Genomic DNA, 16,049 nt, shown 5'->3' with positions numbered 1-16,049 from the left:
GTTCCCTCTCCAAAACCAAATAAAACATGTAACTCAGAGCCAGGAGAATAAGGTCACATGAAGTGAAAACTTACTTCCCAAAAACGCAAGAACAAGCAAAAAGCTTTTAAAACATGTTCTGAGGGTGAAACTAGCTGAGGTCTGAGTCTGCTCGGGGCACGTAATCTGATGGAGAGCCAAGCAGCACGCTCCTCTGTTTGAATTTGTTCCCATCCGCCCCCCCCCCCCCACGAGGAGTGGGATCTGAGGACAGGGAGTGATGACCCAGGAAGGCTAAGAGGCTCACATGAGGTCAGGAGCTCAGAGGACCAGGGCTGCTCCAACTCAAAGAAGTTCTGACTTTAGATCAGGGAATTTCAATGGAGGGCATTATCAAACAGTCTTTAAATACACGTGTCTACAAGACGTTTCTAAGAGTATGATTACTTGAGTGGCCAACAGAGTCACAAGAAAAATTACTTAAATACCAAGAAGAGTCACATGGCCTGATCTTTATGAATGATCATAATGATAGTAATAATGATAGTAAGACAAGACTGTAAAGTTATGCATAAATAAGCATGCTTGTCACCTCCTGAATAAATTCTAGAGTGGTTGAGTGGACTATTAGGCCAATGGTTTAGGAACAAGTGGAAAAGAAAACAGGGATCACTGGGAGAAGCATGGGGTCCTTGAGAAGGAGTCATGTCAGACCAGCCTCTCTTCCATTCTGCTTCTTAATAGAGTGACCAATTCAGGGACTGCTGTGGCCCGGGCATGCCTGGTTCCTGCCCCGTGTTTGATGGGCTGGGGGCTGGGCAGTGATGGAGTCAAGTTTTGTATTGACTGCTGGGTCCCTGTCTGTCATAGTGGTGCCCACGTGTGAATCTTGGCAGGGCTTTCTTGGATACATATGTTTGGACCTTGACCTCCCTTTGTTCACTCTTCAGAGATGTGGTTCTGGGGAGCCAGCAGAAAGCCCGGGGTCTCTGTGGGAAGGTATCTGGAAGCATCCAATAGATTCCCAGTCCTGACTGTGCTCTCTGCTCCGCATTTTCCATTTTGGATACAGAGCAGAGACTGTGGAGCAGGAATCACAGAACTTTGAGAGAAAGGTTGGAAGCCATGCTGTCCAGGTCTGAATCCCAGCTCTGCATTTGACTAACTTCCGATCTGTGGCAAGTTAAGTCCCTCCCCTGTGCCTCAGTTGCCTCATTTAGGCAGTGAAGACAGCAATAATAACTTAAAGGGTACTGTTAGAGTGAAATGAGCTGTGCACATAGAAGTGCAGCCCAGAGCCTGGCGGACAAGTGCTCAACACGTATCAGCTCTTCCCACTAGTAGGGATGACATGTTCTCGTACAGGGAGGCCTTTGCTACACATACCCCTGAAGGAAGTGGCTGCCTCCCAGTACAATGAGTAACTCATCAAAAGGTTGTTAATGTAGATTGTCACTAAAGACAACTGTTGCAAGGAGGATAGTGGGGAAGCATTAGATGATCTTTAAAAAAAAAAAAAAAGATTTATTTATCTTAGAGAGCAGGAGTGCAGGGGAGAGGCAGAGGCAGAGAGAATCCTCAGACCAACTGCCTGCTGAGCACAGAGCCCAACACAGGGCTCCATCCCAGGGCCCCAGATCACAACCTGAGCTGAAATCCAGAGTCAGGCACGAGAGGATCTTAAAGAACCACTGACCTTCAGAAAACAGGAGTTCGTACCGGAATAGGAGGAATCAAAGAGAAGTCCACTAGCAGGGGCTCCAGAACTGACACAGGAGGGCTCAGACCCTCACGACCGTCTTCCTGGGAGTGGGGAGAGAAGGCGCCATCTTGAAGTTACCTGTACTTAGGAAGCCGTTGTATTTAATTTATGGATATCAGAAAAGAGGGAGTTCAGTGCGGGAGGATGGAGATTATGGGAGATTAAAGATGCTGCAACTGAGGGAGGAGGTGCGAGCCTTTGAATGAACCCCCCCATTTTGTCCCCCTATCCGCTGGAAGTTGTAGGCTTTGCAGCTATATCCAGCCCTTCCCCATCTCTCAGACCATTCAGGAAGTTGACGGAGGATCATCTGCTTTATGTGAGTGGGAAGAGAGAGTTATGGAAATCTAGAAAGAAGCTGAGCATCTTGATATTATTCTGAACAGTTTCGACCTTGCAAATTCCTCTCTGAGAACCTCTTGGCTAGACTGGGGTGATTTCTCCCTGTCCTGCTGATCTTGCTTTCATCTTTCCCTCCCCCCGCCCCACCGCCATGTGAAAAGGCAGCCCCTGATGGGGTACAGGGTAGGTACCCTTTGTTCAAACAGTATATTCCTCAATATTTCACATAATTCAAAATTCCCTAAATGTAATTCTAATTCGAAAGAGGAGATATTTTTAGGCACCAGCCTCTCTTGTCAATTAGCAATAGAATGAATGCAGTTTACAGTCCACTCCCTTGAGAAAGGAGTTTTAAAGTTAGGAGAAATTTTGGATAAATTGTTGATGGGGTGAGCCTGAAATCATTTCAAGAAGTCACAAAAAGGTTTTGTTAATATTTCATATGGCGCCATTCTGAATTTGTGTAAGTTAGGCTCTTCATTGTGAAGAAGGAGGCCCCTTGACAATGGTGCGGGAGGGGATAGGAAGAGTGGCAAGAACAGAAAGGTCCTTGAAGGCAGGCACTGGGTCTGATTCATCTCTACCGCCCCATCCCCTGTCTCCGAGCCCCACAGTGTGGGCTGAGTTCCAGGGGAGGGACACTGGAGAGCAAGCCAGGTGCATCTCTCCAGGTGTGAGTCACCATGAGATGAAAAGCAAAAATGGTGGAAACATGAGATGCTCATTAGCAATGATTTATTAGGAACTAATGAGGGCTTTCTGCTCCTGGGCGGCCATTATTTCAAAAAACGTTTTTCCTTGGTGTCTAACTTCTCATGCTTAAATGCTCATTATTTCATGCTCATCCTGTCCGTGGAGTTCTGTGAGCCGCAGGCAGATAGAGGCCAATCTTATGGCCAGGAGGAGGACATTTGTCCCAAGCCAATGAAGGTCATCATCAATAATGCATAGGCCAGTGGGGCTGGGCATTTTTCTAGAGCCACACAGCCATTCCCCTAGCAGGGGCTATTTGGATATTCTGAGTTTCTGTGTATTTTAGCCCCAAATGTAGGTATATGGAAACCATATGCAAGAAGTTCCTTTCAGTGAGACTTATAGTAGGGACTTTTTTTCTTATTATTATTTAAATTAACTTACATTTTTGAGGTACTTGCAGATTCCCATAGAGTTATAAGAAATAATATAGAGAGATCCCATTATATCTTTTGCTTAATTTCCCCCAAAGGTAATGATGTCTAATGGTTATTACCATTACCCTAGTACAATGTCACTATTGAAGTTTCCTTTAAACTCAGAAGACTCGGGGCACCTGGGTGGCTAGGTGGGTTAAGCCTCTGCCTTCAGCTCAGGTCATGGTTTCAGGGTCCTGGGATCGAGCCCTGTGTTGGGCTCTCTGTTCAGCAGGGAGCCTGCTTCCCCTCTCTCTCTGCCTGCCTCTATGCCTACTTGTGATCTCTCTCTCTCTCTCTCTCTCTGTCAAATAAATAAATAAAATCTTTGAAAAATTAAAAAAAAAAAAAGACTTGGAAGACTCTTCAGACTTCCCTGACCCCAAAAGGGAAAAACTCTGGGGAATGGGGTACTATCTCCCCTTGGAAGGAATGTCCCCAAGTAAGAACCTGGAAGGCAGAGGGATACATCAGGGCTCCCTGGTAGGAAGTAAGAGATGTTCAGGCAGATTATAGATATCCTCCCCTCACATCCCTGACTTCTATGAGGGCACCATAGGGTTCCAGGAACCCAACAAGTTTCCTTACCTGGCCCTGCGGCTCTGGGGAGAGTAGGGCCCTCAGCCCTCTAGCTGAGTCTGCTCAGGTATGGTGGTTGACAGTCAGCTCTGGAATCACACAGCCCAGGGCTTGATTCCTAGCTCCTCACTGCTATGCGGATGACCTTGGCCAATAACCTCTTAGAGCTTCAGTTTTTCATAATATCGTATGGGACTTACCATGTGTCAGTTACTCTTCTAGGAAGCTTATAAAATAACCAGTTTAATACCGACAACCCTAAAAGGGAGATATTGTTAGTTCCTATTTTGCAAATGAGGAAATTGAGGCACAGAGAGGTTATATACTCCAGGTATTTGAAGCCAGGCCGTCCTCATTCAAGTTCACATACTTAACCACTATCCTGTGTTGCTTCTCCTCCTCTCTGATGTACACTCAGTGGTACCTCCCTGAATTTTCACAAGGCAGACCGCTTAGCACAGTGCCCAGCGTGTAATACATAAACACCAATAAACGCAGGCTAACATTCACTGGTATCATTGCTTCTAGAAGTTTCTGAGTATTCAGTTACTTCCATTCTGGCCACCTACCATGTGCCAAACCTTTATTCGGTCCTCCCCACTACCCAAAAGGAGGAGTCACTTTTTTTTAATAGATGAAACAACTGAGAATCAGTGAGATGGAATCTGGCAGAGGCAGAGACAGCATTCGTACCCAGGGGCAGCGGCTGGAATCACAGCTCCAGAAGGAGCTTCAGAGGTACCAGCCTAACTTCACATCCAGCTCAGGACTTGACCTGTGGAACAGTCATTTATCTGTTCTGAAAAGCCCAGTGACAGAGCACTAGTTCTCTACACCTGTGGTTCTCATGCTTGAGGGCACATCAGAAACCATGAGGCCATTGTTAAAATAGAGTGCTGTCCCCCTCCTCTATCTGCCACCCCACCCCACCACACGCCCCAGGGGTTTCTGACTAAGAAGGGCTGGAGTCAGGGCCTGAGAATGTGCATTTCTCCCAAGGTTCCAGAGAATGATGATGTCGCCGCCCCAGGGACCATACTTCGAGAACCACTGCTCTAGGAAGACTTCTTAGAGTAGTAATGGCAGGGACGATGGCAAACTCCACTTTTTACGCCCTATTCAAGTGTGAGACAAGTTTCCCTCGCAGAGCCAGTATCATATACTTACCTGCACTGTAAACTATAAATCCCCGTCTGTGTGGTCCCCTTCCTTCCACGAGGGTTCTTAAAATTGTGTGTTCTCAAAAGCCTGCCTCTGATTGGAGCCCAACCCCTCCCCAGCCCAGGCTCACCTTTCCAAATGCTTCCAAAATAATATTGATCTTGGCTTTTATGATTAAAAACAAACCCAGTGAGGGGCGCCTGGGTGGCTCAGTCGGTTAAGCGTCTGCCTTGGCTCAGGTCATGATCCCAGGGTCCTGGGTTTGAGCCCCATGTAAGCCTCGCTGCTCAGCAGGGTGTGTGCTTCTCCCTCTCCCTCTGCCTCTACCCCCACCCTAGTTTGTGCTCACTCTCTCTCTCAAATAAATAAAAAAAATCTTCAAAAAAATGAAGAGAAGCACATTTATTAAAAAAACAACAATGAAACCACACCTTCCTACTGCTAAAAATTTAGAAAAGTACCAAAGATAAAAAGAATGAGAAAGAAAATTAAAATTAACCACCATCCCAATCCCCAATCCCACTGTTAATATTTTGATATATTTTAGTGTATTTTCTTATAGCCTCTTGTGATATATATATATATATATTTATTGAGATATTGCACTAGTTTTAGGTGTACAGCATAATAATTTGATATGTTTATATATATATTGCAAAATGATCATCACAGTAAGTCTAGTTAACATCTGTCACCATACACAGTTACAACTTTTTTTTCCTTGGGATGAGAATATTCAGGATTTACTCTCTCAGCCACGTTCAAGTATACAGTACAGTATGGTGAACTATAGTCACCCAGGACTCAGGTATTTTACAACTGGAAGTTCGTACCTATATTTGTTAATAATATTAGAATAAAAACATACATAGCACCTAGCATCCTACAAGCCAATTCTAAATGTTCTCTACACATGGGAGCTGCTGTGGTTTTCATGATGGAATTCAAAGAAGAAAGTGAGGTCTGCCATGGATGACAAAGGTAGGCCTTTGAGCCAACCACGAGAACACAGGCATGGAGATGAGCATCATTGGCATCTGTGGGCTGGTGGGTGGTGCGGCGGGAAGTGGGTCTCAGTCAACTGAGCGGGGACAGGTAATGATGGGACGCTGTTACCGGCTGACCTTGAGCTCTCTGAAGCACCAAGAAGTGGTGTACCTTCTTAATCAGGAATGACATGACAAAGGGACTTCCCAAAGCCCATCCAGATAGCAGAGGTCACTATGGGATGGAGCGAAGTAGTGAGAAGGCAGGGGAAGGGGCAGGGGTACCCAAGTTGGGAGCAGCCTGGGGGCCCACCCAGTCTCTAGCGGCCAAGGCAGCTCTGGGACATGGATAGGCCTACTTCTGAGCTGCCAGGATGGAGAGGGACTGGTTGATCTTCACCATGGCGATAATGAGGAGACCTCCAGTCAGCAGGAAGGTAGGCCAGAAGAGAGAGAAGAGCAGGGTCCGGGGCCCATAGAGGCGCTGGTACAGCACAGTGGTCTCGTTCTCCCGAGTGGTTGAGAAGCAGTAGAAAATCTGTTTCTCGTGGAATGTGGCCCTGACCTTCTCCACATCGGCCCGGGCCACTTGGTAGTTCTCCAGGCTGCCTGGGATGTAGGAGCACTGCGGGGGGAAAGCGAGAGCACCCATGAAGTTGGAAATCCTGGTTTCTCTGGGAGAGAGGAGGGGCTGGCATGAAGTAAAGGAAAGTGTTGGCTTTGGAGTTGGGGCCCCGGCTGGGAGTGAGGTCTGTCGAAAAGTTGTCAGGCTGTGCACTGCGTGGTTCTAGAGGGTTCCTTTGCAGTGTCACGTGTGAGGGCGGTGGCCCCAGGAGCCGCTCACCAGGAAGCAGGGGCCCAGCTGGAGTTGTGGCTCTGTTTCCACTGGCTGTGGGACCTGAGGCAAATTGCTTACCTTTCTCAGCCTTGTTATCTTGTCTCGTGAAGGCGTTAAGAGCAGTATGTATTTCAAAGGACGTTATTAAAGAAGGACTTTTAACTTAACTAACCCAAGAGTGACACAGACCCATTGGGCTCTATATTCGGATATGGGGCAGAGGTCATCATACACTCAATTTCCCACAGGGCATGTGCACATAACATCCCCAGGTGAAGTGGGTCAGGAAAGAAGATGACAAGAGCCAGCCGACACTCACCTTGTGCCACGGAGGACAGTCAGGGACAGGGGTGGGGGAGGGAGAACTGGAATGGAGAGAGCTGGAAGCATCCAGACTGACAATCGTCATTTTATCTGGATGCTGGATGCCATGAGATCCGGGAGATCTATGGTAGCCAGGCCTCCGACATTTCAAGGAAAACCAGAAAGCCAAATTCTAATGTGAACTCTCACAATTTTAAAATATTGGCAAAAATGTGAATTGCAAACCCTTTGAGGTCTAGCACTGTGTGAGCCAGACAGAAGATATTGGCAAGCCAGTATCTGACACTGGGATTCGAAGGAAGGGGAGAATACACTTGAGGGAGCTTGTACAGGCGGAGCATAGAATGCACTGATCCTGACGCTGTTGTTATTAGGAGCCTCTGGCTCCATCAGGTGAGGTCCGTCCTGCTGGGAAGCTCTGCAGAGCACGCACAGAGGGGAGACCCTGGTTTCATCTCGGTTCTGTACCAGGAAGTCTGAAGGTTGTTTATGTGAGGTTCTGGAAGTTTCTACGAGGGGTTCCCCCACAGCACCTGCAGCAGACTAGCTGGAGGGCTGGCCAGAGCGCAGGTTCCTACTCACTCTGAATTTCTGGGGGTGGAGCCCAGCAAACAAGTGACTCCTTCATGCACAGTAGTCTGAGACTGCTGGCCTGGGACGGTCATGTCCGATCAAAGTCTGAGTGTTGAGCTGGCTCCTCCCTAGGCCTTGGTTACTCCTTGGATTTGAATGAGACCCTGTCCCCAAAGCTGCCTGCCTGGACAGCACCCATCCGGCAGTTTGGGAGATAGTTGCATCATGGTCCTGACAGCCTGGGAAGTGGGGGAGCCATGTCCAGAGCCGTCCCCTGAACAGCCAGAGAGCATGTGAGGCTGGGGAGAGCTGCCTCCAAGGAATCAGACCTTCAAAGTTGTTGGGTACAGCAGGGTCCCAGGAGCAGATTAACTCAGAGTTTTGCACTGAGGGGACCTCACCTATCTTCCCAATGTCTCTGACTCTGACCTTGGGTAACTTACCCCATTGAGCAAAGGTGTGGCTGTGGAGTCAGACAGACCCAGATTCAGCCACCAGGTCCAAAGTTGTGAGACTTGGTGGATGCCACCACCTCTCTGAGTCTTGTAAGGTAGGTTTGTGAGGGTAGTTGCCTGGATGACTTGGCATGGAGACAGGACTAGAAGGTGTGCTGCAGAAACGGACCCGGGGAGCAGTGGGGTAGGGAGAGGCTGGCAAACTCAGGGTCAGGCAGGCAGCCTGTGAGCCAGCCTGCCCCCAATCCCTAGCACGCCAGTGGTCACTCCTGCCTGACTTCTTATTCCTCGAGATAGAACAGCGACCACCAATTGCCAAAGAAGAAGCAGGGGTCCTGGTAGAAGTGGATTCAGGGGGACTTGGGGGCTCTTTTCTCATCTGGTGGGACTGAGTCATGCTAGTGTTAATGGAACGGGTCAGTCACCTTGCACTGTCCAAACCCACTTCTCCATGACCTCCCAGCACCATCAGTAATCTCACTGGACACCCTCAGCGCCCTGCCCTTCCCATTAGCTACCTAACTCTGACCGTCAGCATCTATCCCGACTACAGGCCAATCTCCAGCCTGGCTGTTGGCCGTGGCCCCAGCCTCTCTGCCCAGCCACTGAACCTCATGCTCCTCTGTACCACTCTGATCATGCTTAGGCGCACAGACCCTTTAAACACTCCCGGTTGCTTGCAAAAATAGTTCTAAACCTCAGAAGCCCCTAGAGAGTCCAGAGATTCTGCGTCAGGTGGTCTGGTATAGAAAGCCAGCTTTGTTAAGTCCGCAGCTGGTTCCAGTGCGTGGCCAGAGTCGAGCAGGGCCAGCTTGCCCAATCACATTTTAATGCCATAATTCAGTAGTCCTTGCAGAGAGGACAGGCACACAGCTCGTACGGTGCCAGAATTTCATTAACATTTCCCTTCTTTACGGTCTACTTGAATTTAAATTCCTGGGAACCAGTAGAACCCTCCCCTGGGAAATGATACGGGAAATGGTGGATCGGTTAGGAGCCACTTACGACTCCACTCCCTGCAAAACTCAGCGTCATGAGCATTCTTCCGAGCGAACCTGTTCCAGATAAAGCTCTGACCTTCTGAAATGAACGCAAATGAGCTTCGAATGTTCGGAGCCCAGGCTGGTGAGAGCCCCGGTGGGCTGGGACAGAGAGCACTGCCTGCCTTGGCACTGGCTCTACCATTTGCTGGCTGTTCCGGCAGAACACCCCCACTTCTCATGAGGTTGAACCAGGGCAGTTTGGGGTAAAACAGTGATTGTAGATGAGCTTAGGCCTTCCCCCAATTCCCTTCCTTATGCTGGACTTCTAAGGCTTGGAAAAAAATCCCGATTGAACACGAATGCCTAATTCCATGCTCTGTGGGCCGGCTTCCTCCGCCGGCTTCCCTGACAGCGCTGTGTCGTATCTTGATCTTGAATTCAACACACACGTCTCCTGTCCTACCGCACTGTGTCTGCTGTCTCACTCAGACATCCTTAAAGACTATCATTTGAGGGGAAAAAAAAAAAAATCAGTAAAGTGTTTGCTATAATCTTTTTTTAAATTTTTTAAAATCTTTTTTTAAAACTAATTATTATCCATAACTTGTAGCATTCTTCATTAAAGTTTTGCTTTTCTCAAAAATCAAATAGAAACCTACCACAAACAAAAAGCTTTCTGCTTCCATCATTGGGTCAGGTAGAGTCCACCTGTGTGTTTCCCCCTGCCCCGCCCCAATGCCCCCTGCATCAGTGACTGCAGCACCCCTTTCAGGTCCTTCTCTTCTAGGCCCTTCCTCCTGCCACACAGTGGTCTCTGCCCACCCCTCTCCAGGCACGCTGCGCTCCTGTTTCTGTGTATCTAATGCCTGTGTGATTTTTCAAGCCTGACCCAAACGTTTTTTTGACACCCTCACCTCGCTGTTGGCTGGAAAGAGTCACTTCCACCTTTAACCCCATAATTTCCTCTGTTCCTCTCTGTGGCACGGCTCCTGCCCCACTAGGTGTTATTTCCCATAGGAGCTCTCTCCTCCTGAGTCCAGAGGTCCTATCACAGGACGTGCTCAGGGACTCCTGGATGCATGAGGGAATGAGGGAATGGATATGGCCAACTTGTGTTTTCTGGAAGAAAGGATAGGATGAGGGGATGAGGGGCGGTGTGGAGAGGCAGTGATGGGAAAATCTCCCAAGCACTGGCCTCCAGAGTCTGCTGCAGCCCTGGGCCTCTGGTTTCACTGAGTGGGGCCGGTCTCAGGGGTTCTTCTCTGTGGGGTCAGCTCTGGCTCTGGCCTCTCATTTGAATTACCTTATAGAAGTGCCTGCCATCCACAGACACTGAGCCCAGCACACCACACAGCCTCTGACTTCATGACTGGACTTCAGCCCAGGCGGGGCCCAGGTCATACAGCAGTTGGTGGCAGAGTGGGGACTCAAACCCAGGTCTGCCTGACTCCAGCCCAGAGGAGCTAAGTCTGAGTCCAACCCAGAGGAGCTAAGTCTGGCTGGACCTCATAGCAGTTGTGGACCCTTGCCAAGTAGGCTCAGCTCTCTCAGCCTCCACTCCCCAGAGCATGGATGGGGATTCAGTTAGGAAGAGGCCCACACACCTGCCAGGGGCAAGAGGATACCTGTCCATCCCCCATCCCCTAGTCAGTACCTGCTGGTTCTGGTCCCGAGTGTCCTCTGTGTGATACAGCACAGCCCACCGGCCCACAGCTGACACGTTGACCCACAGGCACGGGTACTGGGGCACCTTCTTGCCCTCTAGCTCCTCCTGCTCCCTGATGCTGGTCTCAATCAGATGGCACGTGGATTTCTGGGTCCACACACTGGGGAGACCATGCAGACACATACATATGTCAGAACCTGGGTGATGCAGAGCATCAGGTTTCAACCCCTTTAGAGAGACCCGGGGCTTGTGACCCTCATCTTGCCATAAGCATCCAGCACTAAAGGAGTGTGACCCAGAGTGGTTGGGCCCAAAAAAAGAACCATAGAATCAGAATAGCAATGCTTATTAGCCTCTTAGACATCATCTACATAAGTGGTTCTTACCCTGGCTGCTGACTCAAAATCCTGGGGAACTTTTGAGATGATTCCCATGTCCCAGCCATACCCCAGAACAGGTGAATCAGAATTTCTAAGGTGGGCGAAGTTCAGGCCCTGATATGTTTTTAAAAGCTCCCTGCCTTGATTCTAATAAGCAGCCAGACCCCAAGACCCATTGGCCACATCAGCCTCACCTTGTAGGGGGTAGGAAGAAAAGCTCAGAGAGGTCAAGGGACTTCTCTGAGGCCACACAGGACCCGAGTGCAGGTCTGATTAGCTTCAGAATCTGTGCCTTTCCCCCCCAAAAAGAGGTAATGCAGAAGGGGCTTGATTTGTGCCAGGGTAGGGAAGTAGGTGGGGACAGGGCTGAACCTGGAGATAACGGGTCACAGGCACACAGCAGTTCTGAACAGTGCCTCCTTTGGGGAAGATTCCAACCTGGAATCAGTCCAGGGTTATAAAAAGTGACAAAGAAACAGGCTCAGAAGAGGCTAACAGGCTCATCAACACACCAGCGAATCAATTGTGACTCCTCTCGCATTTATCTGGCAGGACACACGTTGCCAGATGGAGGGGCTGTCAGCAGCTGGAACATTCCCAGAGGCGAGGGTCGGAGACTTATCCTCAAAAAAACAGGTTGAGAGAACGGAGTGTGTTTGTTCCAAACAGAGAACGGATCAGGAACTTCACAGCTTTGCTCTTAAAAGTCCAAGTGGTTGACATGTCAGGAAGCAAGGAACATTCTCTGAGATTCCAGAGCAGAGCTCTATGGAAGCAGCTTTTGGCTCAGTGTAGACATTTCCTACTTCTCAGAAAAGCCCCAAAATGAAATGGTATATACAGTGAGGTCCTGAGCTCCCTGTCCCTTGAGATATTCAACAGGATGCTAGACGCCCACTTGGCGGGGAGGTTTCAGAAGGGGAATCAAACTGTGCGGACAAGCTGTGAAAATCTATAACCTCTGATTTCTCCTGGGATCAAACTCACACTGGGGCGGGGGGTTGCTCTGATCTTTTGCTGCTTTTTATGAGAAGGGCCTCCTATGTCGGCTACCCCCATGTCCCAGAACCCCAGATGAGCAGGGACCGGTCAGACCTACCCTCCCTGAACTCAAACCCTTCACCCTCAGAATGATTGTCCAGCCCTTCCTGCCTGGTGTGAAGTCAATAGGGAGAGAGGTAGGAAGAATGATGGGCTTCCTGGTCGACCAGATCCATCGGAGAGCAGCTGGAGGATGGGGCAGGTCAGGAGAGTTCCATACCTTTTCTGGTAGAGGGGCAGCATGGTCGTGCCCAGGATATAGTAGGCGATGACCGCACACACCACCATGGCCACACCCAGGCAAAGGGCTCGAGTCTCTCCCCGCTTCTGGGCCATCACCAGCTTCTTTCCCATGTCCACTGCAGGCACTTGTCATTTCTAGAGCCACAGAGGCAAACAGACATGAGATCAGCACAGGCAACGAGTAACCCACAGAAGATGGGACAGGTAAGAGGGGACGGTGCTCAATGGTCAACATCACCTCTAGTTTGTTACGGAGCTTTGCACTCCTGAGGTCTCTTTGAACACACGTAAACCTCCCACCAACTGAGAGGCAATTGTTATCATCCCCATTCTACAGTTGAATCATCTGTGGCTCAGAGAGGTAGAGAGACTTGTCCAAGGCCACACAATGTGTGGTAGGTTCAGTAATGACCCCAAGAGGTCCATATTCTCAGCCCTGGAATCTGTGAGCGGTACTTTACGTGGCAAAGACCTTAATTTAAAGATCCTGGGATGGGGGGGTTATCCTGGATTATTCATGTAGAACCTAAACGTAATCAAGGGTCTGTACGGGAGCGAGGTGAAGGGAGACGAGACACAGAAGAGAAGATGATAATGACCAGGGTGGAGAGCTTGGAGTGGTGTGGTCACATGCCAGGAAGTATGAGCAGCCACCAGAAGCCAGAGGAGACAAGGAACAGTGGATTGTCCCCTCAGCCTCGGATGGAGTGGGCCCACCCGACACCTTGATTTCAGCCCTACCAACGCCTCGCTGGCTTCCAGAGCTCTGTGAGAAGAGATTTCTATTGTTTGAGGCCACCAAGTTTGTGGTGATCTGTTAACAGCAACGGTAGAAAAGGAATACAGGAGATAAATGAATACAGTGGACAGTAGCGGTAGGACATCTGAGCACTTTCTTCCAGGACACTCGTCTCAGAAAAACATGGAGCATTTCACAAATTACAAATAATCCCGGGGCAAGGCTGCCTGGGCTGGGGACAGCAAGTGGAGAAGGGTCAGGAGGGCTGAGTGCCCCAAACAAAACCGGTTCTTTCCTGGAGCATGGGGTGCCCTCGAGGAGCAGCCCTTGGCATGTGCCCTACCTTCTAGCCCCTCAGTCCTCCCAGCCCCAGGCACTCCGGATGGTGGGAAGGCAGGGGTGCTGTGTGACCAGGTCTAAGATGCTAGGAGAAGAGGAGAGGAGAGGAGAGGAGAGGAGAGAAGAGGAGAGGCTCTCCTGTCACAGAGAAGTCTGAACCCTGCCTGTTGCTCAGATGCCACCTGTCTGTAATGCTCTGATGAGATTGTTCCCTACACCAAGTGAGGAGCTTTGCAGAGTCATGGTCAACGCTCCTAAAACCTCACAGGATAAAAGAAGGGGGTGAGGATATGGGTGTGGATATGGAATTTAACAACCACAGAGGGAGACTTCCTGCAGGAGGAAGGGGAGGCACTGCTGATCTTCCCTGAGGCCTGGACAGGAAGAAAGGAATTGTAGCTCTAATAGGAGGGATTTCAGTTAGACTCCAAGAAGAACTTTTCACTTTTGAGAGTTGCTGAATATCTCTGGACTTTTTGGTCCTATCTTTCGTTTAGAAAAGTCACTCAACGTCTGGGGTGAATTTAGGAAAGATGGAGAAAGGTGAAAGAAAATAGCACCTGGCACTTTGGTTGACATTCTTTTCCTTAGAAGGATAGAGCACAGAGTACAGTGTTCAAGGGTTTGGTGGAATGTGGGGCAGGGAGGATTCTGAGGTCAGCAGATCCAGGATCAAATCCTGACTTTGCCACGTAGCAGTCGAGTGGCTGTTAAATGAGAATAATAGTACCGGCTCCAGAGAGTTCTGACAAAGATCAGGTGACATACCAAATAGCACATATTGATCCCAGTATCTGGCCCAATGCCAGCTCTCAATAAATTGTGGCTGCTATTAACAAAGGGAATCCTGAAGGTTTGGAGCAGAAGTCCCCCGTTCTCTTACTGAGCCTACTTTTGTCCCATCCCTCCCCTGGGGACAAGAGCCAGGACTGGTCCTGCTCTCCGGGCTACTGCCCTCCTTCCAGCTGCTCTGGAAGCTGGGACTTGAGTGCGAGGATGATGAGCTACTCGAGTGACCCAGCCATGGAGCAGGCCACCAGACCACGGGGCCAAACACCAGCGGGTCTTGTGTTGGACAACACCACCGTCAGGGCCCCTGGAGCCCAGAGTCGTGATGGACTTCCCTAGGAAGCGAGTTCCCACTGCCAACCGCTCTGCCCTCTAGCCCCAGGCTCCGGAGAAACCACTCCCCAAGTGCTCTAGAGGCAGTACTCACAGTTTCTGGAGCCCTGGAGTCTTCAGCAGGCAGAGACTTTTGGCCTGGCCCCCAGCCCCCACCCCAAAAGAGGCTGCCTGAGCTGCAGCAGGAAGCTTGGGCTCCCAGCCCATCCCTGGGAAAGCGGCCTCTGGTCCCCATCCGGGACAGGCCTCCATGCCCAAACATGGTCAAGTCTGAGCACACAGCCCCAGGACACAAACTCCAGAGAGTCCGTCCCAAGCCTAGGAGACAAGGGCAGCTGTTACCCAGGCCCCCACACCTGCAATTTCCAGGGTCTGTAAGAAACAGATTTGGAGCAACGAAAGACTGAGCAAAACTGAGAAGCCAGAAAGACCATCCTGGTACATTTAGAGACGTTTCTTCATCATCAGTCTCTCTGGGCTGGCAGGGAAGCCGGGAATAGGAAATCATTTTCCTTTTGTTGACAAGGGAGGGAGGAGGAGTTAGAGCTCCGAGAGGTTGGGCTTATCAGCTACTAGGGGGCTGGCAAATCCCCATAGGAGCATCCAAACCCTCTGGAGCCTTTGGCACTTAAATGCTGTGTGACCCTGGGGCAGGTCACGGCATCTCTCTGAGCCTCAATTTTCTCAACTATGTTGCTGGGATTTTTTTAAACTAACTTTGTTTAGGATAATAATGAGTGTTAGGGATAGCGAAGATTTGAAGTGGAGGAAGAGAAACCCACCTTTTAAAGTCCGGCCGAGCAGAAGCTGAAAGCAGTGAGGCCTTCACAGCTGTTCCAGCCGGCCAGGTCCAGGGACAGCCTGCTCTGCCAAGCGGCCTCCCAGAGACTGTCGAAGTACAGTTTGGAGGCATGGACAGAGATTTGCGCCTCTCGATATGACCAGTGAGCCGCAAGGGGGTCTTTTAAGGCCTTAGACCTCACAGGTAGATTGACAAGGAGGGACACGGGGCCTGGAATGAATCCCCAGAGGAGTGGTTTTCCCAGATGGTCCTTGGCCCATCCAGGAGCCAGAAGAGCCCTTCTGGTGCCCGTGAACTAATGCAAAAATGCCAGTCCTTCCTCCCACTCCCCCTGGGGGAGAGAGACGCGGTGCATGCAACAGAGCCATTTCAAGTACGACCAAAAGGCTACTTGCTCATAATCAACTGACTGAGTTATTACGGGTTACACGTTTGGAATCTGTAAGCAAACATTAGCACTCTTCACAAGGTAGGGAAACAGGCAAGGAAGGTGGACCATAAGCTCTACTGTTGTCTGAAAGTGAGCCCCCCTCCAAAATGCTGGGACAAGCTCTGTTCTCCAAAGG

At 49.8% G+C, this 16,049-nt stretch overlaps 2 protein-coding genes across 3 annotated transcripts in view; one reads left to right on the top strand and one right to left on the bottom strand.

Moving 5' to 3' along the window:
* The window catches only part of LOC111140971 (potassium voltage-gated channel interacting protein 1), a 344,579-nt gene that overhangs the window by 15,001 nt on the left and 313,529 nt on the right, over positions 1 to 16,049 (top strand). The gene's annotated exons all lie outside the window — the stretch shown is intronic.
* LOC111140972 (potassium calcium-activated channel subfamily M regulatory beta subunit 1) lies at positions 6,184 to 14,806 on the bottom strand. Its single transcript, XM_022493259.1, has 4 exons — positions 14,776 to 14,806; positions 12,459 to 12,616; positions 10,806 to 10,977; positions 6,184 to 6,603 (listed from the first exon to the last, which is right to left on the bottom strand). Exons 2-4 carry the CDS (start codon positions 12,590 to 12,592, stop codon positions 6,334 to 6,336), a joined length of 576 nt encoding a protein of 191 aa, XP_022348967.1. The 5' UTR covers positions 12,593 to 12,616; positions 14,776 to 14,806; the 3' UTR covers positions 6,184 to 6,333.

The sequence above is a fragment of the Enhydra lutris genome, unplaced genomic scaffold (assembly GCF_002288905.1).
Source record: "Enhydra lutris kenyoni isolate GAN:26980312 unplaced genomic scaffold, ASM228890v2 scaffoldscaffold5, whole genome shotgun sequence".
Lineage (NCBI taxonomy): Eukaryota > Metazoa > Chordata > Mammalia > Carnivora > Mustelidae > Enhydra > Enhydra lutris.
This window is presented reverse-complemented; position numbering and strand designations above follow the sequence as displayed.